The sequence below is a fragment of the Macaca thibetana genome, chromosome 9 (genome assembly GCF_024542745.1).
Source record: "Macaca thibetana thibetana isolate TM-01 chromosome 9, ASM2454274v1, whole genome shotgun sequence".
Taxonomy (NCBI): Eukaryota; Metazoa; Chordata; class Mammalia; order Primates; family Cercopithecidae; genus Macaca; species Macaca thibetana.
In genome coordinates, this window is record NC_065586.1 from 22380738 (window position 1) to 22407585 (window position 26848).

At 44.6% G+C, this 26848-nt stretch overlaps 1 protein-coding gene across 5 annotated transcripts in view; it reads right to left on the bottom strand.

Moving 5' to 3' along the window:
- Positions 1–9653: 9653 nt before the first annotated feature.
- PIP4K2A (phosphatidylinositol-5-phosphate 4-kinase type 2 alpha) overlaps positions 9654–26848 on the bottom strand; it is a 176985-nt gene continuing 159790 nt past the window's right edge. For all 5 annotated transcript variants that reach the window (XM_050804061.1, XM_050804063.1, XM_050804064.1 and 2 more), the window contains 4 exons: positions 24365–24478; positions 15928–16171; positions 14135–14238; positions 9654–11890 (listed from right to left, as the gene is read on the bottom strand). In XM_050804061.1, the coding sequence (XP_050660018.1) occupies positions 11810–11890; positions 14135–14238; positions 15928–16171; positions 24365–24478 (543 nt within the window). In that variant the 3' untranslated portion in view covers positions 9654–11809. The remainder of the gene's footprint in view (positions 11891–14134; positions 14239–15927; positions 16172–24364; positions 24479–26848) is intronic.

Below are 26848 nucleotides of genomic sequence, written 5' to 3' on the forward strand. Positions count from 1 at the left end.
GATTATGTTTATTGATTTGCGTATGTTGAACCAGCCTTGCATCCCAGGGATGAAGCCCACTTGATCATGGTGGATAAGCTTTTTGATGTGCTGCTGGATCCGGTTTGCCAGTATTTTATTGAGGATTTTTGCATCAATGTTCATCAGGGATATTAGTCTAAAATTCTCTTTTTTTGTTGTGTCTCTGCCAGGCTTTGGTATCAGGATGATGTTGGCCTCATATAATGAGTTAGGGAGGATTCCCTCTTTTTCTATTGATTGGAATAGTTTCAGAAGGAATAGTACCAGCTCCTCCTTGTACCTCTGGTAGAATTCAGCTGTGAATCCATCTGGTCCTGGACTTTTTTTGGTTGGTAGGCTATTAATTATTGCCTCAATTTCAGAGCCTGCTATTGGTCTATTCAGGGATTCAGTTTCTTCCTGGTTTAGTTTTGGGAGAGTGTAAGTGTCCAGGAAATTATCCATTTCTTCTAGATTTTCTAGTTTATTTGCATAGAGGTGTTTATAGTATTCTCTGATGGTAGTTTGTATTTCTGTGGGGGTTGCTGGTGATATCCCCTTTGTCATTTTTTTATTGCATCTATTTGATTCTTCTCTCTTTTCTTCTTTGTCTTGCTAGCGGTCTATCAATTTTGTTGATCTTTTCAAAAAACCAACTCCTGGATTCATTGATTTTTTTGGAGGGTTTTTTGTGTCTCTATCTCCTTCAGTTCTGCTCTGATCTTAGTTATTTCTTGCCTTCTGCTAGCTTTTGAATGTGTTTGCTCTTGCTTCTGTAGTTCTTTTAATTATGATGTTAGAGTGTCAATTTTAGATCTTTCTTGCTTTCTCTTGTGGGCATTTAGTGCTATAAATTTCCCTCTACACACTGCTTTAAATGTGTCCCAGATATTCTGGTATGTTGTATCTTTGTTCTCATTGGTTTCAAGGAACATCTTTATTTCTGCCTTCATTTCGTTATGTACCCAGTAGTCATTCAGGAGCAGGTTATTCAGTTTCCACGTAGTTGAGTGGTTTTGATTGAGTTTCTTAGTCCTGAGTTCTAGTTTGATTGCACTGTGGTCTGAGAGACAGTTTGTTATAATTTCTGTTCTTGTACATTTGCTGAGGAGTGCTTTACTTCCAGTTATGTGGTCAATTTTGGAATAAGTGTGATGTGCTGAGAAGAATGTATATTCTGTTGATTTGGGGTGGAGAGTTCTGTAGATGTCTATTAGGTCTGCTTGCTGCAGAGATGAGTTCAATTCCTGGATATCCTTGTTAACTTTCTGTCTTGTTGATCTAATGTTGACAGTGGGGTGTTGAAGTCTCCCATTATTGTATGGGAGTCTAAGTCTCTTTGTAAGTCTCTAAGGACTTGCTTTATGAATCTGGGTGCTCCTGTATTGGGTGCATATATATTTAGGATAGTTAGCTCTTCCTGTTGAATTGATCCCTTTACTATTATGTAATGGCCTTCTTTGTCTCTTTTGATCTTTGATGGTTTAAAGTCAGTTTTATCAGAGACTAGTATTGCAACCCCTGCTTTTTGTTCTCCATTTGCTTTGTAGATCTTCCTCCATCCCTTTATTTTGAGCCTATGTATGTCTTTGCATGTGAGATGGATCTCCTGAATACAGCAGACTGATGGATCTTGACACTTTATCCAGTTTGCCAGTCTGTGTCTTTTAATTGGACCATTTAGTCCATTTACATTTAAGGTTAATATTGTTATGTGTGAACTTGATCCTGCCAATTATGATATTAACTGGTTATTTTGCTCGTTAGTTGGTACAGTTTCTTCCTAGCCTTGATGGTCTTTACATTTTGGCATGTTTTTGCAATGGCTGGTACCGGTTGTTCCTTTCCATGTTTAGTGCTTCCTTCAGGATCTCTTGTAAGGCAGGCCTGGTGGTGACAAAATCTCTAAGCATTTGCTTATCTGTAAAGGATTTTATTTCTCCTTCACTTATGAAACTTAGTTTGGCTGGATATGAAATTCTGGGTTTAAAATTCTTTTCTTTAAGAATGTTGAATATTGGCCCCCACTCTCTTCTGGCGTGTAGAGTTTCTGCTGAGAGATCTGCTGTTAGTCTGATGGGCTTCCCTTTGTGGGTAACTCGACCTTTCTCTCTGGCTGCCCTTAAGATTTTTTCTTTCATTTCAACTTTGGTGAATCTGGCAATTATGTGTCTTGGGGTTGCTCTTCTCGAGGAGTATCTTTGTGGCGTTCTCTGTATTTCCTGAATTTGAATGTTGGCCTGCCCTACTAGGTTGGGGAAGTTCTCCTGGATGATATCCTGAAGAGTGTTTTCCAACTTGGTTCCATTTTTCCCCTCACTTTCAGGCATCCCAATCAGACGTAGATTTGGTCTTTTTACATAATCCCATACTTCTTGCAGGCTTTGTTCATTTATTTTTCTTCTTTTTTCTTTAGATTTCTCTTCTCGCTTCATTTCATTCATGTGATCCTCAATCGCTGATTCTCTTTCTTCCAGTTGATTGAGTCAGTTACTGAAGCTTGTGCATTTGTCTCGTGTTTCTTGTGTCACGGTTTTCATCTCTGTCAGTTCGTTTATGGCCTTCTCTGCATTAATTATTCTAGTTATCAATTCTTCCACTCTTTTTTCAAGCTTTTTAGTTTCTTTGCGCTGGGCACGTAATTCCTCCTTTAGCTCTGAGAAATTTGATGGACTGAAGCCTTCTTCTCTCATCTCGTCAAAGTCATTCTCCGTCCAGCTTTGATCCGTTGCTGGCGATGAGCTACGTTCCTTTGGAGGGAGAGATGCGCTCTTATTTTTTGAATTTCCAGCTTTTCTGCCCTGCTTTTTCCCATCTTTGTGGGTTTATCTGTCTCTGGTCTTTGATGATGGTGACGTACTGATGGGGTTTTGGTGTGGGTGTCCTTCCTGTTTGTTAGTTTTCCTTCTAACAGTCAGGACCCTCAGCTGTAGGTCTGTTGGAGATTGCTTGAGGTCCACTCCAGACCCTGTTTGCCTGGGTATCAGCAGCAGAGGCTGCAGAAGATAGAATATTTCTGAACAGCGAGTGTACCTGTCTGATTCTTGCTTTGGAAGCTTCCTCTCAGAGGTGTACTCCACCCTGTGAGGTGTGGGGTGTTGGTCTGCCCCTAGTGGGGAATGTCTCCCAGTTAGGTTACTCAGGGGTCAGGGACCCACTTGAGCAGACAGTCTGTCCGTTCTCAGATCTCAGCTTCCATGTTGGGAGATCCACTGCTCTCTTCAAAGCTGTCAGACGGAGTCGTTTGCGTCTGCAGAGGTGTCTGGTGCTTTTTTGTTGTTTTTTTTTTGTTGTTGTTTAGCTGTGCCCTGTCACCAGAGGTGGAGTCTACAGAGACAGGCAGGCCTCATTGAGCTGCTGTGAGCGCCACCCAGTTCGAGCTTCCCAGCAGCTTTGTTAACCTACTTAAGCCTCAGCAATGGCGGGCGGCCCTCCCCTAGCCTGGCTGCTGCCTTGCCGTTAGATCTCAGACTGCTGTGTTAGTAATGAGGGAGGCTCCGTGGGCGTGGGACCCTCCTAGCCAGGTGTGGGATATAATCTCCTGGTGTGTCCATTTGCTAAGACCCTTGGTAAAGCGCGGTATTGGGGTGGGAGTTACCCGATTTTCCAGGTGTTGTGTGTCTCAGTTCCCCTGGCTAGGAAAAGGGATTCCCTTCCCCCTTGCGCTTCCCAGGTGAGGCGATGCCTCGCCCTGCTTCAGCTCTTGCTGGTCGGGCTGCAGCAGCTGACCAGCACTGATTGTCTGGCACTCCTTAGTAAGATGAACCCAGTACCTCAGTTGAAAATGCAGAAATCACCTGTCTTCTGTGTTGCTCGCGCTGGGAGCTGGAGACTGGAGCTGTTCCTATTCGGCCATCTTGCTCTTTGTCTTTTTTGATCTTTGTCGGTTTAAAGTCTGTTTTATAAGAAACAAGGATTGCAAGTCTTTTTTATAAGAGACTAGGATTGCAACCCCTGCTTTATTTTGCTTTCCGTTTTTTGGTAAATATTCCTCCATCCCTTTATTTTGAGCCTATGTGTGTCTTTGCACATGAGATGGGTCTCCTGAATACAGCACACCAACGGGTCTTGACTCTTTATCCAATTTGCTCCTTTAGCTCAGAGGAGTTTGTTATTACTCACCTTCGGAAGCCTACTTCTGTCAATTTGTCAATCTCATTCTCCATCCAGTTTTGTGCCCTTGCTGGAGAGGAGTTACAGTCATTTGGAGAAGAGGCATTCTGGTTTTGGAATTTTCAGCATTTATGTGCTGGTTTTTCCTCACCTTCATGGATTTATCTACCTTTGATCTTTGAGGCTGATGACCTTTGGATGGGATTTTTGTGTGTGGGACTTTTGTTGATGCTGTTGCTTTCTGTTAGTTTTTCTTCTAAAAGTCAGGCCCCTCTTCTTCAAGTTGCACATTTTGCTGGAGGTCCACTCCAGACCCTGTTTACCTGGGTATCTCCAGTTGTGGCTACAAAACAGCAAAGATTGCTGCCTGCTCCTTCCTCTGGAAGCTTAGTCCCAAAGGGGCACTGGCCTGATGCCAGCCAGAGCTCTCCTGTATGAGGTGTCTGTTGACCACTGTTGGGAGGTCTTTCCCAGTCAGCAGGCATAGGGGTCAGGGACCCATTTGAGGACGCAGTCTGTCCCTTAGCAGAGCTTGAGAGCTGTGTTGGGAGATCTGCTGCTCTCTTCAGAGCCAGCAGGCAGGAACATTTAGGTCTGCTGAAAGTGTGCGCATAGCTGCCCCTTCCCCAAGGTGCTCTGTCTCAGGGAGATGGGAGTTTCCTCTGTAAGCCCCTGACTGTGGCTACTGCCTTTCTTTCAGAGATGCTCTGCCCAGTGAGGAGGAAGCTAGAGAGGCAGTCTGGCTGTAGCTGCTTTGCCATGCTGTGGTGAATTCTGCCCAGTCCAAACTGCCTTGCTTCCTTAGCACTGTCAGGGGGAAGTTGCCTACTCAAGCCTCAGTAATGGTGGACACCCCTCCCTGCACCAAGCTCGACTGTCCCAGGCTGACTTCAGACTGCTGTGCTGGCGGTGAGAATTTCAAGCCAGTGGTTCTTAGCTTGCTGGGCTCCATGGCAATGGGACCCACTGAGTGAGACCACTTGGCTCCCTGTCTTCAGCCCCCTTTCCAGGGCAGCAAACGGTTCTGTCTTATGAGGGTTCCAAGCGCCACTGGGGTATGAAAAAAAAAAAAAACTACTGCAGCTAGCTTGGTGTCTACCCAAAGAGCTGCCCAGTTTTGTGCTTGAAGCTCAGGGCCCTGTTGGTGTAGGCACATGAGGGAACCTCCTGATCTGCAGATTGCAAACACCATGGGAAAAGCATAGTATCCAGGCTGGGTAGCACAGTCCCTCACGGCTTTTTTTGGCTGGAGGAGGGAGTTCCCCCAGCTCCTTGCACTTCCTGGGTGAGGCGATGCCTCACACTGCTTCTGTTCACCCTCCATGGGCTGTACCCATTGCCTCACCAGTCTCAATGAGATGAACTGGGTACCTCAGTTGGAAATGCAGAAATCATTGTCTTCTGCATTGGTCTTGCTAGGAGCTGCAGGTCGGAGCTGTTCCTATTTGGCCATCTTGCCAGATCCCACCAAGTTTTTAATATTCGATTTTGTTGGCACATCTTGAAATGTTTCTCAAACTTTGTTTTATATCACAGCTAAGGAAAAACGTGAAGGAACTGTAGCTCAAGCCCATGGCTTTGCAGAAATTAGACTGTAATACTAAAATGAGGCTGTTTCAGGGGTCAGTAATCCTTTGCTGTAAAGGGCTGGATGGTAAATGTTTTGTGGGCCATGATGTCTGTCACTGCGGCTTGAAAGCAGCCATAGAAAACATTAAATCAATGGGTGTGGCTGTGCTTCAATAAAACCTTATTTACAACAAAAATCATGTTCTGGGTTAGATTTGGCCATATGACTATAATTTTCTAACTACTGCTCTAATCCATGAGAAGTTAACTTGTTCATATATTAGGAGAGACTACAGAAAAAGGGGGAGACAGAGTGGGAGGGAGACAGGGACGGGGGATGTAGCGAGACTCCATATCTACAAAAAAATTTTAAAAACTTAGCTGGGCATGGTGGCATGCTCCTGTAGTCCTAGCTACTCCAAAGGCTGAGGAGGGAGGATCACTTGAGCCCAGGAGTTCAAGGATGCAGGCCACGATGTTCAGGCCATTGCACTCCAGCCTGGGCAAGAGCAAATGCCCATCTCAAAACAAAACAAAACAAATCCTTAGTCATCATTGGGAGAGCTTCACTACTTAAGACAGTGGTTTTCTAAATCTGGCCATTTGGAAGCACCCAGGAAGTCTATTCATGACAGATTTTCAAGTTCCATGTCCACAGACTGCCATTCAATAGGCCTACAAATATTTTATATTCTCCAGTGAGACTCCTTGATTTAAAAAATCAAGAGACAGTTGAAAACCCAAAAAACTGTTGGAGTAAGAGAAAGAATTAGGAAAAATGGGATAATACAGATTAATCATCATTAGGGAAATGGTGAGGTCCCAGGTCCATAGCGCATGTATTCAACTTCCACTCTTGAAAGCTGGGGCAGAGAGCTGAGTTCTAAGCTTGGCTTTGTCACTGACCACTGTCTGACCTTGAAGGAAGTCACTTAGCTTCTCTGGGCCAAGGTTTCCTCATCTGTAACATCTTTTCCAGCAACAAGTTCTACAAAACATTCTATAAAAAACAAAGATCTATTGCAGTAGATTCTGGAAAATTGTAATCTTTTGTCCCCTCTCTTATGAAATTAAACAGTGTTTAAGAGTGAGACAATCACAGATTAGGGCATTTAATTGCCCTTTGGCAGGATTTTCACAGAACTGCAAAAGCAGAACTAGGACAAAATTCTGAAGGGCATTCAGTTGAGAAAAAGAGGTACTTTACTCCTCAGGAATTTCTTTTATGAAATAATTTTCTTTTTCTTTTCTTTTTCTGAGACAGTGTCTTGCTCTGTTTCCCAGGCTGGAGTACAATGGCGCAATCTCGGCTCACTGCAACCTCTGTCTCCCAGGTTCAAGCTATTCTCCTGCCTCAGCCTCCCGAATAGCTGGGATTACAGGTGCCTGCCACCGTGCCCAGCTAATTTTTGTATTTTTTAGTAGAGACAGGGTTTCGCCATGTTGGCCAGGCTGGTCTCAAACTCCTGACCTCACGTGATCCACCCACCTTGGCTCCCAAAGTGCTGGGATTACAGGCGTGAGCCACCAAGCCCGGCCTATGAAATAATTTTCAGTGACCACTCTAGATTAAATTAACAACTGTAATTTTCCCAGGTCACTTCATTGATCTTCTGGGCTACTTTACTATGAGTGGCCCTTCAATTTGCTGTTTATAAAGATACCAGCTCAGAATAATGAAAACATGGAGTGAAGGCAGGCTGGCCAGAGGCTCCGTGAGGCGATGCAGGTGACTCTATTAGATAGATAAGATAGAGAATTCCTATCTATCTATCTATCTATCTATCTATCTATCTATCTATCTATCTATCTATCTATCTAATCTATCTAATCTATCTATCTAATCAATCTATCAATCTATCTATCTATCTCTATCTATCTATCTATCTATTTTTTGAGACAAGTTCGCCCAGGCTGGAGTGCAGTGGTGTGATCATAGCTCACTGCAGCCTCAAACTCCTAGGCTCAATTAGATCCTCCTGCCTCAGCCTCCTGAGTAGCTGGAACTACAGGTATGCACCACCACACCTGGCTAATTTTTTAAAGTTTTAATTCTTATTTTTTTTTAGCAACAGGGTCTCTCTAGGTTGCCCAGGTTGGTCTCAAACTCCTGGCCTCAAGTGATTCCCCCGACAGGTGTGAGCCAGTGTGCCCAGCCTAGCATAGGAATTCAAAAGACAAGGCAGAGTTTCTGCCCTTTAGGAAGAAGGACTTCTCTGTTTTTAATACAGCAATCTATATTAATTTTTATTTTTATGCTTTTAATATATCTATATTATAGGAAGGAATGGGGGACAGTTATTTTCAGAACTCAAGGAAAGATGCACATGTACAATAGTCACTACAATCGCTGACTTTGTGCTATTTAAAAATTCCAAGAAAGGTTGTGCACAGCGGTCCTGAGTCTATGTTCAGCCTCTCGGCCTGAGTGCATTTGCACACTATATACATCACCATTTCACAACATATAGTTTGTAATCTCTTGCACTTAACTCTTAACCACTGTTTTTAAAAGTGTTGCACTCAGGATTAATGCTTCATACCAACTTTTGCCCTTCTATGAATTAGAAATAACCTTCTGGAACTATTGTGGATTCTAATCTGGAACTTAACCAAAATGAAGGGAAAATCAATGTCCACATGCAAACAGTCCACAAAGAACATTGAATTAAAGCTCCCTGCTGACCAGTCAATTCTACAATAATGCCACATGTATGTTCCTAGAAATCACGGTTAGGCAAAGCTGCACAATGGAAATCACAGAACTTCTGGGAAAAATGAGACTAGGGCCACAACATCCCAAAATGTAATGAGTCACACACTGAAAAGAGAAAGAAATCTAATAAAAACAGTAGCACAATTATAAAAACGCTAACTGGTCAGGAAATATATAAAATACTAAAATAGGGCAAGTTACCTTGAAAAGGATGTAAGGCATACCTGTGGCTGTGGGCATCAGAAGGATGGTGGCTCTTGGGTTATTGTAAAGAGGAGACAGGTGATCTGATGTCAGGTGGAAATGTGTAACTCCAGATACGAATGAGTGTAACAAATCACGTGCAGTGAAGTGAGGTGCTGGAGATATCTGAAGTGTGGGTGTGTTGTGTTTCCCTACACAGCTCAGTTCAGTTCACCTAATGTTCCTTGCAGACCAAAGGGCACACAAGCAATGTGAAAAGTGCATTATGCTCAAATTATTCTCCAATACAGTGTTCCCCAATCTTTTTGGCGCTAGGGGCTGGTTTTGTGGAAGACAGTTTTTCCATGGACTGGCAGGGGGCTGGGGGGATGGTTTTGGAAAGAAACTGTTCCACCTCAGGTCATCAGACATTAGTTAGATTCACATAAGGAGTGCTCAACCTAGATTCCTCGCATGTGCTGTTCACTATAGCGTTCAGCGCTCCTATGAGAATCTAATGCTGCTGCTAATCTGAAAGAGGTGGAACACAGGCGGTAATGCGGGCCAGCTTCACCTCCTGCTGTGCAGCCAGGTTTCTAACAGGCCGTGGACCGGTACCAGTCCATGGCCCGGGGGTTGGCATCAGTTGCATTAGAAGAAAAATGAGTTATCAAAGCAAGTGCTGTAGACAAACTGTCTGTGTGAACCTGGCACCAAGTGGAATGCCGTAAGTCTCCTATCCATCAATGGTATCCCAAGGAAGTTTCAAAAAAATGCTGACACACATAGAACTAAGGTGTATGAAACCTAAAAACAAAACATATGACTTTATAGGATATCATGGAAGAGATTCTTTTCCTCTACTTGTTCATCTTGCAGCAAAGTCAATTGTGTTGTGAAACTCTGTTATTACTGGCAATTCCCAAACGGAAGGCAAGGCTCTAGAAACTAAAAAGATACAATTCCATTTTTATTTCCTCAAGGATTAGCTAAAGACACTGTCAGGACCGAGTATTTAAAATGTGTTTGGAACAGACAGACACAATTGGGACAGAGGAACAAAGGATTCATCTTGTGAGTCATCAAAAGTGCTTTATTTGTAAAGCCCGGCTCATGACTGGAGTGTATTGTTAGCACTAGGAGATAACAGGGCAAACGTCCTCACTCTGTCCAAATAGTTTATCAACAGAAATAAATGACAGACTGTTATAGACAAAAATAAAAGCATTCTGTAAACTTCTAAAAGCATATACAGATTGGCCCCAAGGAAATAGTTACTCCAATAATGTATGTGTACCTTATCTTCACTTCAGGGTCTCACGGCTGTAGTCTCGGGTCAACCACAACAGGACTTCAGAACACAAAAACTCATCTGATGCCAGAATGAACAGTGCAGGGAAAAACCAAATCACAGTATGGATTACTTTAAATACATAAAATACGAATTTGTACACTGTTACAGTGGTGTTAACATTGTCTGCTGAGGATAACACATCTATGTAGAATCAGTAGACAGTACGGGGAGGGCATGACCGCTAGCTTCCAAAGACTGAACTAGATCCACATACACTGGGCACAGCTGCAATCGGGAGAGCCCTGAAGTAAAGTTCCTGGAAAAGGCAGTACGGCAGGGAGATGTGTTGAGTTGCAAGTAAGAATTAAAGGGTAGATTTTTTTTTTCTTTTCTGAAACTGCCCACAAAAATCATATCATGTTTTAAACAAGGAGTTTCAAAGGCACGGCCGTAGCGCAGCATATAAGTGGATAACCTACTCTAAGCAAGATTAATATTTAAGCTCAACGCCTTTTGGAAAATGCAGGAGAGTTGGTAGATACATGATCTAGGTTGGAAATCTATAACTTGATTAAAAACAGCACAGTTTAGGGCAATGAACTTACATAAACCAGACTGGGGTGAAATCTTTTTAAAAAAATCATTAGGTTGATAAATGTACATTTGGAGGAAAAAAAAAAAACCTTTTCCTTTTATTGTGAAAGACTGTCTACCGTGTACTTTGAATAAAAAACACTCACATAAAAACATGACTTCAGGATGTCTCAAAATATGACAAACATTATTTCACCTACACTGTTAAGTGACTTTACATGTAAACTTCAAAAATCACACGCTGTACATCAAATTTTTAGATTCAAAAGATATCCCTGTTTTCCTAATAATGTAAACAGTAAAACTGAGGGTTTCAGTTAAAGGGATAATTCATAACAAAATCCCACTGTTGAAACAATAGTCAAACATAAACATCTTATAATTCAGATCTGCATTCGGTAACGGAGAATTCGGAGTTTTGATGCTTTGCTGGTTTCCCACAGTGGGAGATGTAGATACCATTGCCCCAAACTATGCACTTTTCAGGTAAGCTTTACTTTATTTTGTAGCATTAATTCCTATATTGCAAAGTAAGGGTGTAACAATGAATGCTCCAGGCAAGAAAAGAGAAGTAAGCAGTTTTCCTGGACATATTGGCCGAGGTGAAAAATGTATAGAGAATCACTGGGGCATCAGCTGCTTGTTGGAGGGGTGGGGGCTCTGAACACCAGGGGGTCCTGACAAGGCTGGGGCCAGAACCCTGAACCAGTACACACGGAGACGCCAGCATTCTTCCGTCCAGTGCTGGGGGCTCAGGTTACCAGTGTTAGGGAGTGTTTGCGTGCGGGGTAGAAGTGGAACATTCGCTGTAGGTTTTTTCCTTGGAATCATCATTATTATAATAATCATTATTATCTTCATTATTCTGAATACTGTCTCACATCTTTCAACTCAAAAAAATAAAAAAACAAAACAAAACTGATCCACAGTTTGTCGTGTGATGCCAACACGGGTGCCTGACATGCACTTCCTTCTCCCCTCCCCAACACGTGTGTTCACTTGTTCACTCATTCATTCGGCCATAGCTGGAATCAAAGGGTCTTTGTTGGGACACATTCTGACCAAAGTGGATCTGTTTTAATTTATGACTTTTAAAATGCGCACACACTCACACCCCCCACACATATACACAAAGTCAGAAATAGCTAGAACGATGCTGGGAAAATCAGGTAGCTGTAAAGCAAGTAGCCCCCAAATCAGTCATCTTGGCCTGAAGATGTAAACAAGGAGGTTTGCTTCCTGCAAGATGAGTACTTCACTGAGTTTGGTTTTCATTTTTCTTACACTGAAGCCACCTCTGTCCATCTCATGTTCATGTCCGTCCGAGGCAGCGCAGGAGGTTACGTCAAGATGTGGCCAATAAAGTCCAAAAAGCGCTTTGAATACTGTTCTGGGTTCACGGTGGAGATCTCCGCGCCAGCCTGGGCAGTTTTTAAGAAAGGAAATACTGATATAATATTTGATTTCCCCAAATTATTACTCAATATCTACAGCTATTTCCAACGGCAGCTGAATATACAGCAAGTAAGTTTCAAACCCATGCAGTCTCTGCTCTGAAAAACATCACTCAAAATATCTTGGCGCTTGTGGTTGAATAATCAAGGTTCTTAGGAATCTGTGTTTGCAAATGAGACAAAGGGCGACAGGAGCACCAGATGCTACCACACACACCGGGGCTGTTGCAACTCACAAAAAAATCAAATGGGCCACGTTCGGGATGCTACTATCAAACAGTGGAACTGTTCAGAAGCCACGGAAACGATACATTATACGTTTCAGGAAGGCAGACGGGAGCCACCTTGAGAATGACATCAACATTTGGCGAAAGGGAAACCTTAATGACAATGACTTAAAGCCACATTATTTCTCCAGGACCCCCTTGGTTTCGGACAGAGGCGTCCAGCTCAGTGCTCAGACATGAGGGGCAACCGCAGCAGCCACAGGTTCCGGGACAGCCGCCCCCAGCCCATTCCCTGCACCATAACCAGGTGATGGCTTCCCTCTGCAGCAGCACACGGGGGTGCCACTGTTCCCCCTGCAGAGAGCCAGCAAGCCTGGCCCCTTGCAGAAGCCCAGTGGGGGATTTTTCCATTATGAGATGCAAGGTGCAGGCCAGCACACTCAAGGGAGCCACTGGCCAGTTTCCTGGGCTGCAAAGGGCAAGATCAGAGTTTTGCTAAGTGAGCAGGTGCTGTTTTCAGACACCCATGTTCACGGGGGAACTTGTAATATTTCCAGGCCTGGGCTGCAGGGAGGAGCCCAGGCTCCAAGGCAGGGAATGGTCCCCAACAGCAGCTTAACACAGCGTTCCTTTGCTGAGAGTAATATTTTCTTCTTGTAAACTACCTGCGATTTTATGCCATGTGTCACACTATGGAGGCAAACTGGTGGCTTATAGGGGGATGAATGTGGAACCATATTGGCTAGGATACACTCCACCTTCTGAAGACCCTTCCCTCAGCCTCCTGAACTGGCCTCAGAATGAGGGAATGGGGTAGTGCACCTGGTACAGACATTTGTTTAAAAAGGGCACTCAAAAGTTTCTGTTGGGTGGAAGCCACCAGGCACCCTTGCTTACTGACGTGCTCTGCATACAGCAGGAATACCATAGCTATTGACAAGGTGACTGAAATACTTCTTTGGCAAATAGAATACGGTGTTAGGCTGATTTCTGTTTTAAAATAGAAAAGAAGAGGTTTCAAGTGAGTTTTTGGTTCTGGCGAATCTTGGTTAGCTCTACACAGTCTGTGGGAAGCACCTCTCCTTCCAGGGCCAACAAACCAGGGCATACATTCATCTGTGTGGGGTGGGCTCTATGGCTTTCAGGACCTCTGCAAAACAAAGATGGCATCCTGCAATACAAGCAAGAACTCGGCGAGCTGTAAAGTTCGGCCAGGCAGGAGGGGTCTGCAGGCAAGGTAAGGGGATGAGCATGAACACAGAGCAGCGGGGGCTGGTCCTCGGGAGGAATCCCATCCCTACCATTTCCTAGTATGAGGCCCTGGCAAGTTACTCCTGAAGCTGTCTTCCTCAGTTTCTCCAACTAACAAAAGCAGGTACACTAGTATCTCTTTCATAGACTTCTCATGGGGGATTCAATAGCTTAACATATGGCTAGAGCAGTGAAAATTCCCATCAAGCACATTAAAGGTGAGTAATTAATATTATGCAACTTTGATCTTGCACTCAAAAGATTTCTGTAGTGGAAAAATACAACTCACTGTGAGAAAAATAGAATCCTGTATACTTTGGAAGTGTCTTAAGCAGACAATCATGCTTCAGGTTTGAACATTTCATATTAAAACACTGCATTATATTCTTGCGCACTTTTGTCTCTGGAACATTTTTCAAACAAAAATAATTTGTATGACATCCTAGTGATGCGCATGCCTGTCAGTGTCCCTCACGTGTAAAAAGAAGAGATGTTCGTGTTTAAGTGACTCGCTGCAAGCCACAGGGAGCTGTGGTAAGAGCAGCAGTGAGCATTTGCGGATTCTGCGTCTTATGCTCAGAACATGACTTGCCCCCAGGGAACAAGTGTCACTAAAGGGCTTTGAATGGCTCAGTAGAAAGCAGCTCAGTGGCAGAAAGGAGTGATCCCTGAGTTACAGGCCACACAGAGGAGCCAGGAGAGGGAGACGAGGAAACAAAATGGAGATACTCACGCCATGTTTAACAGTTTTTGCAGCATGGGCAGCTTTCTTTTTTGCATCATAATGAGTAAGGATGTCAATAATTGCCATGAAGTATACCTCCTTCCTAGGCGAGTCTGCAGAGACAGGAGAGCAATGACTGTGGGACATGTGACACCACCAGGGCCAGCATCGCTGCTGAGGGAGGGAGGGAGGGAGAAGTGAGGCTGGAAGGAGGGGATTCAGCGGAAGGCGGATGGAAGGAGTCCACAGACAAACTCCATACCACTCCTGCATATCCTGACTAAACAGACAGCTTGCCTCTCTGACCCAGTCCCCCTCCAATTTAAAAACAATAACAACTAAAAACATCATAGCAACAGTGGAGAGCCAACGGTGGAACGGAGTCTTTTTTTATTATTAATTTGCATTTTCTTTAATGATTGTGTATTGCTTTGGTGTGAAGAAATATGCTATTTAAAAATACCCTATAAAACAAGTAGAACTAATTATGTGCGTTAATGCTTTTCTACCATTTGATGTACTGTTCATAATTCTCATTGGATATAGTATCAGAACTGGATAAAGGCATACATCTACTCCAATGTCTATTTTCTTTTTTCTTTTTTTGAGACCGAGTTTTGCTCTTGTTGCCCAGGCTGGAGTGCAATGGCACGATCTCGGCTCACAGCAACCTCTGCCTCCTGAGTTCAAGTGATTCTCCTGCCTCAGCCTCCCGAGTAGCTGGGATTACAGGCATGCACCACTATGTCCGGCTAATTTTGTATTTTTAGTAGAGACGAGGTTTCTCCATGTAGGTCAGGCTGGTCTCAAACTCCTGACCACAGGTGATCTGCCTGCCGTGGCCTCCCAGAGTGCTGGGATTACAGGTGTGAGTCACTGCGCCCAGCTACAATGTCTATTTTCTATCCATTTCCAAAAATATGAACAGTAAGAAAAGTACATTTGACTAATTTTCTGTGTTGAAGAAAACATTTTGGTGAGCAAAACAGAAACAGAACAAAACAGAACTCACATCCTCAGCTGATATGCCATTTGAGATTAAAAAAAAAACCGATGAGCCACAGTTTTTATTATTCAAAAAACAAGAAACTCTTTTTATCCTATCACGAAAATATTTTGGTTTTGTCATGGATAAGTTGCTAAGGTAGGATGTAATATTCAAATAACTGGTGCACCCAATCACCTGGATACGGTGGATTAAGATTTATCTGACTCTAGGGAAGAGGCCACAGGCCTGCCAACTGGGGAGGACGGCAGAGCCAGTCTAGGCGGCAAATCAGATTCCCACCCCACACACACGGCCCAGCTTCACACACCCTTCACATCCCTGAGAGGGAGCGCGCTGGTGGTGATGACAAGAGGACAACCTAAGGGTCACAGAGGACCACATGTGTGTTCCTTAGATTCATGATGCTTTTGACTTAGATAAAAAAGATAACTAAGCAAAAATGTATTAGTATTTTAAAGCATTTCTGGTGTTTGTGTATGGGTGCATATGAACATGTGTTGTATGCCAGTGTGTATGTGCATATGTACAGGTGTGTTGTATATGTATAGTATAGTTTGTGGTTTTGCTGTTTCCCTCAACATCACAGAATTCAAAGGTCCAATTGCCTTATGTTTCATCACTGAGATCACGGTTACCTTTAACATATTCTTGTCCTCAAATCCATTTCTTTGGAGTTTGGAGGATGAGTGCTGCCGGACAGCACCCTCATAACTGGGGTACTGATTCCTGGTAGATGACAAGGCCAAAGTCAAACCACTTCACATGAAAAAGGGTCCACAGTAATCAAACTTACTTTCATGGCACTTAATTCCATAGACGTCGATGTTCGGATCGAACTCCCCGGGAGCCAGGGGTGGTGAGCTGTTCAGTGTATTCCCGGGGCTATCTGGGGGGGTCCCCACCGGGTGGGTGCCGTCGCTCTCACCCTCCTCCTCCCCGTCGTTCTCCTCACACTCCACTTCCTCCTGTTCAGCTCTCTCCACATCGTGAATTCCCACCAGCAGACTATAGTCCATGAGCTTCAGCTGGGCCAGAAACTGGGGACAGAGGAGACAGGGCCAGTCAGCCACACCTTAAACATAACAGTCAACGTTTAAAAAAAGGAGACAAGCTCGGGTGACACCCAGAGGGAAGGCTGCGGGGTGGGGCAGCAGAGGCGCCCGGTGCCGCCTCTATGGATGTTCTTACACTCCGGAGTGGAGCCTCACACTTCAGGCTGGCTCAGAGCTCGGGCCATTTTCCCTGGAACGCCACACTGGAGGCGGAGAGGCGTGGATCTATCACAGGGTGGCTGGGTTTCACCAGAGAGCAGGAAGCATGACCAGTGAGAGATGCAGAGAGAGACTGGGAGGGAGAGCAAGTTCCTTCCAACAATTAAGACAGGCTAAGGGGGAAACCCAGGCACCTCCCAAGTAGCTTCCAGCGGAGTCTCTTGCTGTGGTTCGGGAAAGCACCTTGGAATTCAGCACGCTCTGCGGCTGCGGAAGCGATCGTTACGCTGTTGCAAATAAGTAAAAGCAAAGGCACTGTGTCCACCTCTAGTGAGCAATGCAGTCCTGTCCGGGTCAACAAGGTGCTTTCCACCAGGCCCCACACACCCAGGATTCCTGTCCTCCCTCTCCTCCTCCAGCCGCGGCTACAACATAATGTGGGGGCAAGACCCAGCTCTGTGTGTTTGGCTACTCCTGTCTGCCCAGTTCTTTTTTGACTTTTCAGATCACGATTTCTTTTTGTTTCCCTTTTCTGATTTGAGACCTTCAGCACAACGTTCCAATAATGCCATAAAACGTGGACGGTTATGCTGAGTGAAAACAGTGGCAGCCCGTCTGTGGGCTGGACCCAACTGGCTCCCCTGGCCCCGTGGCTGGCTGGCTCTGCACAGGGTCCTGTTCCACTGTGACCTTGGGCTCGGGGTCCAAGAAGGTTCACGGTCCTGGCTCTGGAAGGACTCAGCGCCACCTCACTAGGGAATGCAGAGTGGCTGAGCAGCCTCTGGGCTACGCTGATAGAATTTAGGAAGCAAATGTCCTCATGCAAAGGGCAAGCAGAGAAAATCACAGGTCTTGAAGTTCTGGCTAAAAATGAAATCAATTTGTTGAGCCCCGCAGAGCCATTTCTCCTCAGCCTGCTGGGAAGGAGTTTTGTCTCGAAACTGAATGAGAAGCCCTGATTCCTTACAGATGAGGAGAGGACCCCTGGGCACAGGTCTGTCCCACTCTCCAGCTGGTTCCCAGTGCCTGCAATTCTCCATCAGCCAGCATCCCGCTCAGCCCCGCAAACTGGCCAGAGCTCCCACTTTGCAGCCTTCCCACCAGGAATCCCCCGGGGCCAGCTACATCTTCCCCATTTGTTCCGAGCTCAGAAAATAGAAATTAAACAAATCTTACACTCAAATATTTAAGCAAAGTGGGAGAAACCTGTTTGTTTAAAAAGAGAGGCAAACCCCTCATGGAAACAGCATGGGGCTCCTGCGTTCAGCTTTCTGGGTCCCAGAGAGGAGAGGAAGCCACCGCTCATCCCCCTGGCCTTTCCCCAAACTCCCCCATTACAGTAAACATGAGAACCAACTTTCCACTTGCACCTCCCTCTGCCAGATTCCTTTCCAGCATCCTGCTCTAGAATCTCGGCAGCTGCCAGGCTGTGGGGAGAAATCTGCAGTGGTGGAAGGCTCACTTGAGTCCTCCACCAGCGCGGTGAAGCCAGCCAGGGAGCTGGGTCTCGGGTACAGCTCCGCTGTATATGGGCCTGTGGATTGGAAGAGAACTGGGCACTCCAGGGTATAGAGACAGGTGACAAGATCCAAGGCAGGGGGCAGGCTCTCCGTGTGAGACAGCAGCCAGATTCAGCAGCTGGACGAGAGTGCAAGGATTCAAATCCAAGGAGGGGTGAATTCAGGGCCCGTTCTGAGCCCGCACTCTCTGCTCTGTATCAGCTACTTCTGGAGGCTGCCTGAAAGCAGCTTTCCCCTCTCCTTTCACAACCCTAGGAGGAAGGTAATGAGTTAAAATCAGCTGGCATCGGAGGAGGCCCTCCACACGTGACTCGGCGCTGTGGGTCTCTGGACAACCGGTTAGGTGGTCAGCAGCAGCACGCCTGGCACCGCTGTGATCATGGAACCTGCTTCCCCGTCCCTGTCAGAATGCCCTGTGGGCCTGGGGTTTCAGAAGCCTATTTGGAAAATACTGCAGCGTAAGTACCCAGTCTTTTCCAACGCTTGAGGGGTGTGTGTGGGGGGCACTCATGGTGGGCCCACTTCTCCCTGCCCTGTTGTTCCAAGGCCTCTGGGCTCCTGGAGGACTAGGCCAGGGTCTCCTTTGCCACCTCCGCTGCCCCTCCCAAGCCTAGCATGGTGCCTGGCTCTGCTCCCTGGATCTACGGCTTCCCTGGCCTCCCTCCCTACACCTGGAAGCCTCTCTGGAGCCAGGCCAGGCCTTGCTCAGCTTGAGCAGTGACAGGGAAGAGGCCCCCTCTCCTGCCCATCCCTGCTCCCTCTGGGTGCTTGCAAGGTCCCTGTGAAGTGGCAAAGGCTGACTGGTGCCTCAACCTCCCCTCCAGTCCTCTGCAAAGGGCACAAGTTTTCAAAATGTGAACCTGATCACATCCTGTTCTGCTTAAGACATTTCCATAGTGCCACGTTTCTCACGGGGCACAAACAAAACTCACATGGTCCAGGAGGCCTGGATAGCTTGGCCCCATCCACATCTGGAGCCCACTTGAGCCCTGCTCTGCCCGCTTCCTGGGCTTCTTCCCTGTGGGCAGGTACTTCCTCCTGTGCCTTCAGGCCTAGCGGCAGGGCACCACACAGAGCAGCACAGCCCCGGAGTCTGGGTGTTTAGGGCACCGTACACTCCCTCCCCAGTGGCACATGGCCTCGTTGCACATTCATTTTGCTGGAGTATTTGAAAACTTCTCTCTTTCCCAAGCAAGGCAGCCTCTCAAAAGGGGCTCTAAAGTTTTGGCTTTCACTGCATTCCCGACTCCCAGCAGGCAGAGGGCTCAGGAAAGTATGCGGCACTTGTTGGACAAGAGAATAGGCTGCCTGCTACTTTATCCCTATCTGTCCCCCCAGCTCTCCCTAACTGTCCCCAACCTGCTTCCACCAGGAAATAACTACTAAAGGCAAATACAAACAACAAAGCAACAACAGAAAACCTTTCTGAGGCTGCATGAGGCAACATCTCTCGGAAGGAAGCGCAAGGCGACCATTTAATACGCTTCCCTTAAGAGGAAGGTCTACGGGCTGACCTTCAAGTGTGTTTTAGTTACAGAAGTCGGGGCTGTCTGCGATTAATTTGCCAAAGGGCAGGGAGGGAAGGGGACAACTGGGATTGACCAGCCGCACTCACCATGGTGAGCCTTCAGGGCTCAGCCTCCCCTGGCACCCCATCTGGGCTCCTCGCCACACTGGGCAGCCCAGAGTAATTTTCCTGGGCCTCAGGCCTGTGGTCAGACTGCTTATTCTCATCTTCCAGTGAGGAAGAAATAAAGGTGCAGTCAACTCCTAGCACAACCCAAAAACCATCAGTGATGAAAAATGTATCTCTAGGTAAGAAGCTCAGTGACGAAAACTGTATCTTTAGGTAAGAAGCTGTTCTAAGGCACCCGAGAAGACTGAGGAAATTGCAGTCGCAATGGGTATTGCACATGTTTTCTTTTTGTTTAAGAGATGGGATCTTGCTCTGTTGCCCAGGCTGGAGTACAGTGGTGTGATCACAGATCACAGATCACTGTAGCCTTGAACTCCTGGGCTCAAGGGATCCTCCCGCCTCAGCCTCCTGAGGAGCTGGATTACAGAGGTGCACCACCATGCCCAGTTAATTTTTGTGTGTGTGTGTGGAGACAGAATCTTGCTATGTTGTCCAGGATGGTCTGAACACCTGGCCTCAAGTGATTCCCCTGCCTTGGCCTTCCAAAGTGCTGGGATTATTATTCATGTTTTCAAATCTCTGAGACTGAGGTGGAAATGGGAAAAACCAAGTATGGCACAGTGGTGAAAAGGACAGGCCATGCTGACAAGGGAGGCCCATTCAAGAAGCAAAGAGCAAGTCTGATTCGGCCTCTCGCTAGCTCCACACTTGACGAGTTTGCCTCCTGGATCTTCAGTCATTCTGACTTTAAAATGGGACAATGCCACTCACCTCACAGGGGTGGGGAAGAATTAAGATAATGAAGCTGAGAGAAAGAATATGGTGCCTTGCACAAAATAACGGAAGCTGTGATTTATAACTGTCAATGTTGTTTTGATTATGGTAGAAGTCTTCTTAATATCAAGATTTCAAATTTAAACAGGTTTCAGTTTGTGGACCGGGGGAAAAAGAACCATATGGAAAAGTCCGTTAATTCATGAGCTCTGATCTTCACATCTTAAATTTCTTTTTGAGACAGGGTCTGGTTCTGTCACCCAGGCTGGAGTGCAGTGGTGTGATCATGGCTCACTGAAGCCTCAAACTCTTGGACTCAAGGGATCCTCCTGCTTCAGCTTCCCTAGTAGCTAGGACCACAAGCATGAACCACCGTATCTGGCTAATTTTTACAACTGTTTGTAGACATGGGGTCTCTACAAAAAGCCTGTTGCCCAGGCTGGTCTCAAACTCCTGGGCTTAATCGATCCTCCTGCCTCAGCCTCCCAAAGTGCTGGGATTACAGGCATGAGCAACCACACCTGGCCTCAAATTTTATTTTAAATCTGATCTGAGGTACAGTGAATGAAGTGTGGCAATAAATCCGAGATTTTTGTTAGAGAAAACTGTGGGCTGGAAGCTTGCGGATGGAAAGAGAAGACAGAAAGGGAGTGTGGGCTTCACTGTGGGGTCAGCTTCCGGCTCACTGCAAGAAGACAATATATTTGTTCTTTATTTTCTAAGAACAGAAGATTTCAAAGTGTGAAGATTTTTCAGTCTTTAGGTCCCCTGCTTTTCTTCCTTTCCAGCTTCTCACAAACCACCTGCTAGACCTCAGATCTGCCTCTTTTTTCCCTCCAGAATATCCCTTCTCATCTAATTCCTTAATAATTGATTCCTTGCTGTGACAAATCTTTGAGCTAGAATCTTCCTCAAGATCTTTGCGAGTCTAAGATTATCCTCACAATGGTTTCCAGTTGATTTATTTATACTAACACACTGTGTTCTACCACATCACCATCTCCCAACATATCTGTGAAGTAGAATTAAAATGCCAGTCAACTCTGTTTAACAGTTGTATCTTACCACTTGTTAAAAATTATAATACTCCTTTGGAGCAATTATCAGAAAACAAAGCCTCCACTGTGCTCTCACAAGTATTTTTAACTTGTGTTTATGTCAAAGTAGTTAAGTACTGTGCCTTCTGAGGGCCTGATGCCCCAGTCTGAATTTAGAAGCTTTGTGCCTTTGAGCAAATTACATACCGTCTCTGGGCTCGGCTTTCTCATTCATCAAACTAGGGTAGGGGCAGGACCACTGTCAAGGGGCTGTTTTGAGAATGACAAGTGACACTGACTGCATGGGAAGGACTTGGGCTTGATGTGCTCCATAAATGGTGCCGCCCATCCCACTACTCCCACCACCCTATCCCCTCTTACCCATCTCCATGGATGGGGGGCTATAAACCTCGGACAGCTGAAGTGCCCTGCGATGGGTACTCCTGGATGCCACAGAGGGACAGCAGTTTTGCATCATGTGAGTCAATGAGAGGAGAGACCAGGGCTGATTCTTGAGGGCCGTGATCAGAGTTGACAAAACACAAGGCAGAAGGAAAAAGTGCTTGTCACTCCTCATACACCAATTTGTGTGTGTGTGCGCATGCGCGCAGACTCACCCGTGTTTAGTTACGTGCAAAGCTATGTGGATGCAAGTACCCAGCGTGGCACAGGAACAGAACGGGCTTCAATGATAGAAAAACAGCAACTAGAATCTCATATGAAAACTAGTTTTCCTAAAATCTAGATTTTTTGAGCTGTAGTACACTCAGATCTCCTACTTGAGGCATTAAGGAGAAAGAGTAACAACAACAGCAAAACTGTAATGAAACTCCAGCGGGTCAGTTAGCTAAATTAGAAAGCATGGAACTGAAGAAAAAAGGAAACTCAATTAAATTCTAGCCTCATTATCAAGATCAGATGTCAAGCTACTTCACCATAATTACCTGCTTAAAAATTTAATGATGGTTCTGCATTAATTTCAAAACTAAAGGCACTTATCAGCTATTGAGAATATTTTTAAATGAAAGAATGTTTTACACCTGCCTCCATTTCAATGAAACAGCTAAGTGCTTGAGCCATGTATGGGATTAGGCTATGAGTCCTCTAATCAATGGTATTATTAGAGACAACAAAAGAGCTAAGAGGATCCTTCTGTAATTCAACTATAAATTTAAACTGCTTGAGTTACATTATTTCTGGAGTCTAAATATCATAGTGATATACTGCCAACGGAAAAAAAAATTTTTGATAGGTCACAGATAAGCCTAATGGCTACTTACCATAATCGCTAAAACAATATTCTTGTCAGTATCAAAGATTTGCTGATTAATCAATAAAAACCCAAAAGAGTATATTTACTAAGGACACTTATCAGTTGGATCAAACAGATCCCAAAGCAAGAGGGAAATGCTTAACTAATACATTTTATTAATAACCACTGACAACTGAGGAAAACAAAACATTCCTTAATGAAAGACTGGAGGAAAATGTTACAAGAGAAAACCAAACACTTGTATCTCTGTTTGAAGTAGATGCTTATAGGCTAAGCACAGTGGCTCATGCCTGTAATCCCAGCACTTTGGGAGGCTGAGGTGAGAGGATTGCTTGAGGCCAGGAGTTCAAGACCAGCCTGCGCAACATAGCGAGACCCTGTTTCTACCAAAAAAAAAAAATTCAAAAATTAGCCAGGCACTGTGGTGCACGCCTGGAGTCCCAGTTACTATGGCGGCTGAGGTGGGAGGATTGCCTGAGCTGGGAGTTCAAGGCTGCAGTGAGCTATGCTCATGCCACTGCACTCTAGCCTGGCCAACACAGCAAGACCTTGTCTCTAAAAACAATGGCAACAAAAAAGTAGATGCTTATGCCCTTCACAAATAACGAACATATAGGTTCTAATCCAAGTGTGTATACCATAAAGGTTAAAATGTAAAAAAATTTATTAAACTTATTTATGGTCTAAAAATATTAAGTATTAATAACTTAGTCTGAGTTTCTTGTAATAAAAAGAACTGTTAGAAGAGTAAAAAGAAATTATACTGCTTCTGTCTTCATGGGAAATACAAATGTATGACAGTCATTCTCTTTGGCTTTAGTCATTTTCTTTCTTTTCTTTTTTTTTGTTTAATGACATGAAAAAGACAATCTTCCCACAAAGCCTCTAAGTAGCAGCCCTGTACTGGTGTGCCGGGAAGTGTACATAAATGAATGAAAGCAAGAGCTAAGAAAACCTTAGTTTAGTAGCTGCCTAAATTCTAATTCCCACTGCATTGTTTTGTAACTCAACGAAGTCCAAGAAAATAATCTTTTTCCCTGGATTTATTTATAAAAGACTTAAATGAGCAAATCCCATGGAAAAGCTGCAATGCCTTTATCATAAACTAAATGACAGGAAAAGGTACATTTTAAATGTTTAGAACAGTGTTTTAAAGCAAAACTCCATCATTATAGACTAAAGCCCCTTGGACACTGTTTTATGTCTCTCCACTGTCCCCTATGACCTACTGTCCCAAGCTGCCTCTGTGCTAGTCCCACGATGTGTAAGGGGCCTCACTGGGGCCTCATGACATGGTTCGTGGTGACTGGTGGAGATAAGAAAGCATTAAGTGATCCAGGCTATGTTTACCAGCACTGACATGTGTTTTAGAGGGGAAAGTGCCAAGACTCTAATAGTGACTGAACATTTGTTTTTGAGATGCTCTGCTGGTTGACACAGAGTCTAGTACTCCCCTGGCCCCTCCCAAACTGGCTGGTGTGGGCAGGTCAGTCTTCATGGGCCATTCCAATACAGAATACAGGGGCCTGGGGCCGGGGATTCCCAGCACATGACAGCAGGTGCTTGCTTGTGTTTGGTGCCTAAATGAGAGGGCTGCTGAACTGGCATGTGTTTGCTTTAAACCAGACCATGTAACACGAGACACTTTCGTGTCTGACTTTAGAGTATATAGGTTTTTGCCTTGATTGCAGATTTAAATAGATGGTTTAAAAAGCTTCTAAAAACCAACAGGGCTGATATTTATACAATTAGTATGGCCTCTACACTGACTGTTCTTACCTCAACATCCTTCTTTAGTTTTTCCAGGAAGACCTTCTTGTTGTTGTCATCAATATAAATCTTTTGGCCTTCATTAATGAAATCATTATCTTTCAGAGTTGGCAGTTCTTTGGCCTATGAGAAAAAGAATGACAAAGAAGCTTGAATAAAACCTAAAAAAACCACAAACACCTTCCAACCCTGGACATTGAGGTTTGCCCCGTTCACCACCACAGGGGTCTTACCCAAACAATAAAATAAGAGAAAACTTGATTACCACCGGGGGGCGCCAGTGAGCTGCAACCTCTGGACGCATTCCCCGGAGCAGTGGGGTGGGGGTCAGGCAGACTCCATATTATAAGGCTTTTTGTAACACATTTCATGTTTTTCAGAGGAACGAACCTGACTGCTTTCTTAGATTCACTTTCTTACAAGAAGTCTTCTAGGTATAGAATTTGTATTCTTGGAATATTTTCCCAGGAACAACTCCATCCCTCCTCCCACCTTTGGGTAGCCGTTGCTTGGCTCACATTACAAATAACATATCTTGTCTCAGAACAGCCCCATCCATAATCATATCTACTTTCTGCACCACAGAGAACATGTGGTCCGAGGTTAGCCATCTGCCCTTCCCAGCCTTCCTGTTCACCACTCCAAGAAGGAAATTCTCTTCTCATTTGGACAGTATCAAAGAAAAAAGGTCTTCTCTTAACATAAACGTATTAAGATGAGAGTTCTACCTTTTACAAATGAACAAAAGGGTGAGCTAACAAGTAAACTGCACTTATACCAACCAACACAAAGCAATGGGCGACTATTAAAACATGGGTCATGAGCAGAAAACACTGTAGCTTGTATTGCAGCAAACAGAATATAGGCATATAGTTTCAAAACTGTGGATTATTCTATTTAACTTTGTACAACCTGCATTCAGTACGAGCTCCAAATCTCCCACCCCTTTCAGCTAACCATAGCTTGTTTATTTCAGCAGAAAGAATCCAATGTCATGCACTGCCTTTCCCTGTATGTTGATGAATCTGGAAGGGTCCTCTTTTCCGTAGGTGTGAACCAAATGAAAACAAAATAATCCAAGGAAACAACATGCTTTCCTTCCTGGCTCCGGCACTGTTCCTCCTCCCTCCTTATTCAGAGCAACGAAAGAACGCTCCCTGGGTCCATCTCCTGAACCTTTCACATGCTCGAACTGCTCACTTCCCCTCTTATTTATAAAGTATAGACATGCATGTAAACATAGTCACACCTATTTACACCCACACATATGTAAATAAACTATGCATTTCTAAATCAGTCACTTTGGCTACTAACTTTGAGAAAGTTTTAACAGTTTTGCAACTTTGAATTAGATAAAACCACAATCTTTATAAGCCAAATAGAATTATCCTTACAAAGCAGGTACAGCAAGGCCCAGAAATGTCAAGATTAGATTCAATAAGCAGTTACTGAGTGAGTCAAGTACAAAGACACAAACATGAATGGCCACAATTTCTGCTGTAAAGGAGTTTGTAATCTCGTACGGGAGAATGATATGAAAGCAAGTAGGTAGAAAATAAAGCAGGATGTGTATGTGAGATGTAAAGATAAATACTAACATTCCGGGGGAGGATAATATAATTTCAAACACTTTTATGCTGAGTTGAGTCTTTTAAGACATGAAAACGCAATGCCATTCTTCACAAAATTTTACGATGCGCCTGCTAGCTAGACTAACCCCCTAAGTCTGTCATTAATAATTTTAAAATAAGGCAATACACGCACCCCTCACTCCCACAAACCTCGAATGTGAAGACTGCGCAATATTAAATGTTTGAGCTCATCACACTAGATTACAAGGTTTCTCTCCTATTAGAACTGTAAACATAATGAAGTTTCACCAAGAATGAAATGCAAGGTTCTGAGGTTTAACAAAACTCAGAGGGCAATGAGAAGACACACACTGCCCAAAATAGAAAATTGCAAGCACGTTAGAAAAAAGGGTTGAAGCCAGACCTACACACAAAAACAGGAGATGGAGAAGGATCGTAATTTTCCAAGCAGACACCTTGGGCATTTTTCTGTGTCATTATGTGTTGGCGATGGGCGGTGTGTGGGTGGGGGTGTTAAGGATTATCTGCCTCAATTCCACAACTCATTTTATATGTGTAAGAAAAGAAGGGTAGAGGGTGTTTTTTCTGGTCTTGTATAAATGTGAGAAATCTGAAGGCAGAGATGACAGACCCCAGACAAGGCAGTAAATTACACGCTGGATGTGTGTTTGTAACACAAGTCACATTAATGAAGATGAATGCCACTTCAGGTTCACCCCAGCAGAATTACCTCATGTGACAGGGAAAGTATAATCCTGCCTCATAAAACTCTGGACACCCTGTACTCTGTGACTAAGCTGACTTGTGAATTTCACAGGCACTAGGGACGTATTTAGATTGGATCAAGTTCAAAAAAGGGCACCCAGATTGGCTAAAAGACTTAAGGGCTTATTGAAAGGAT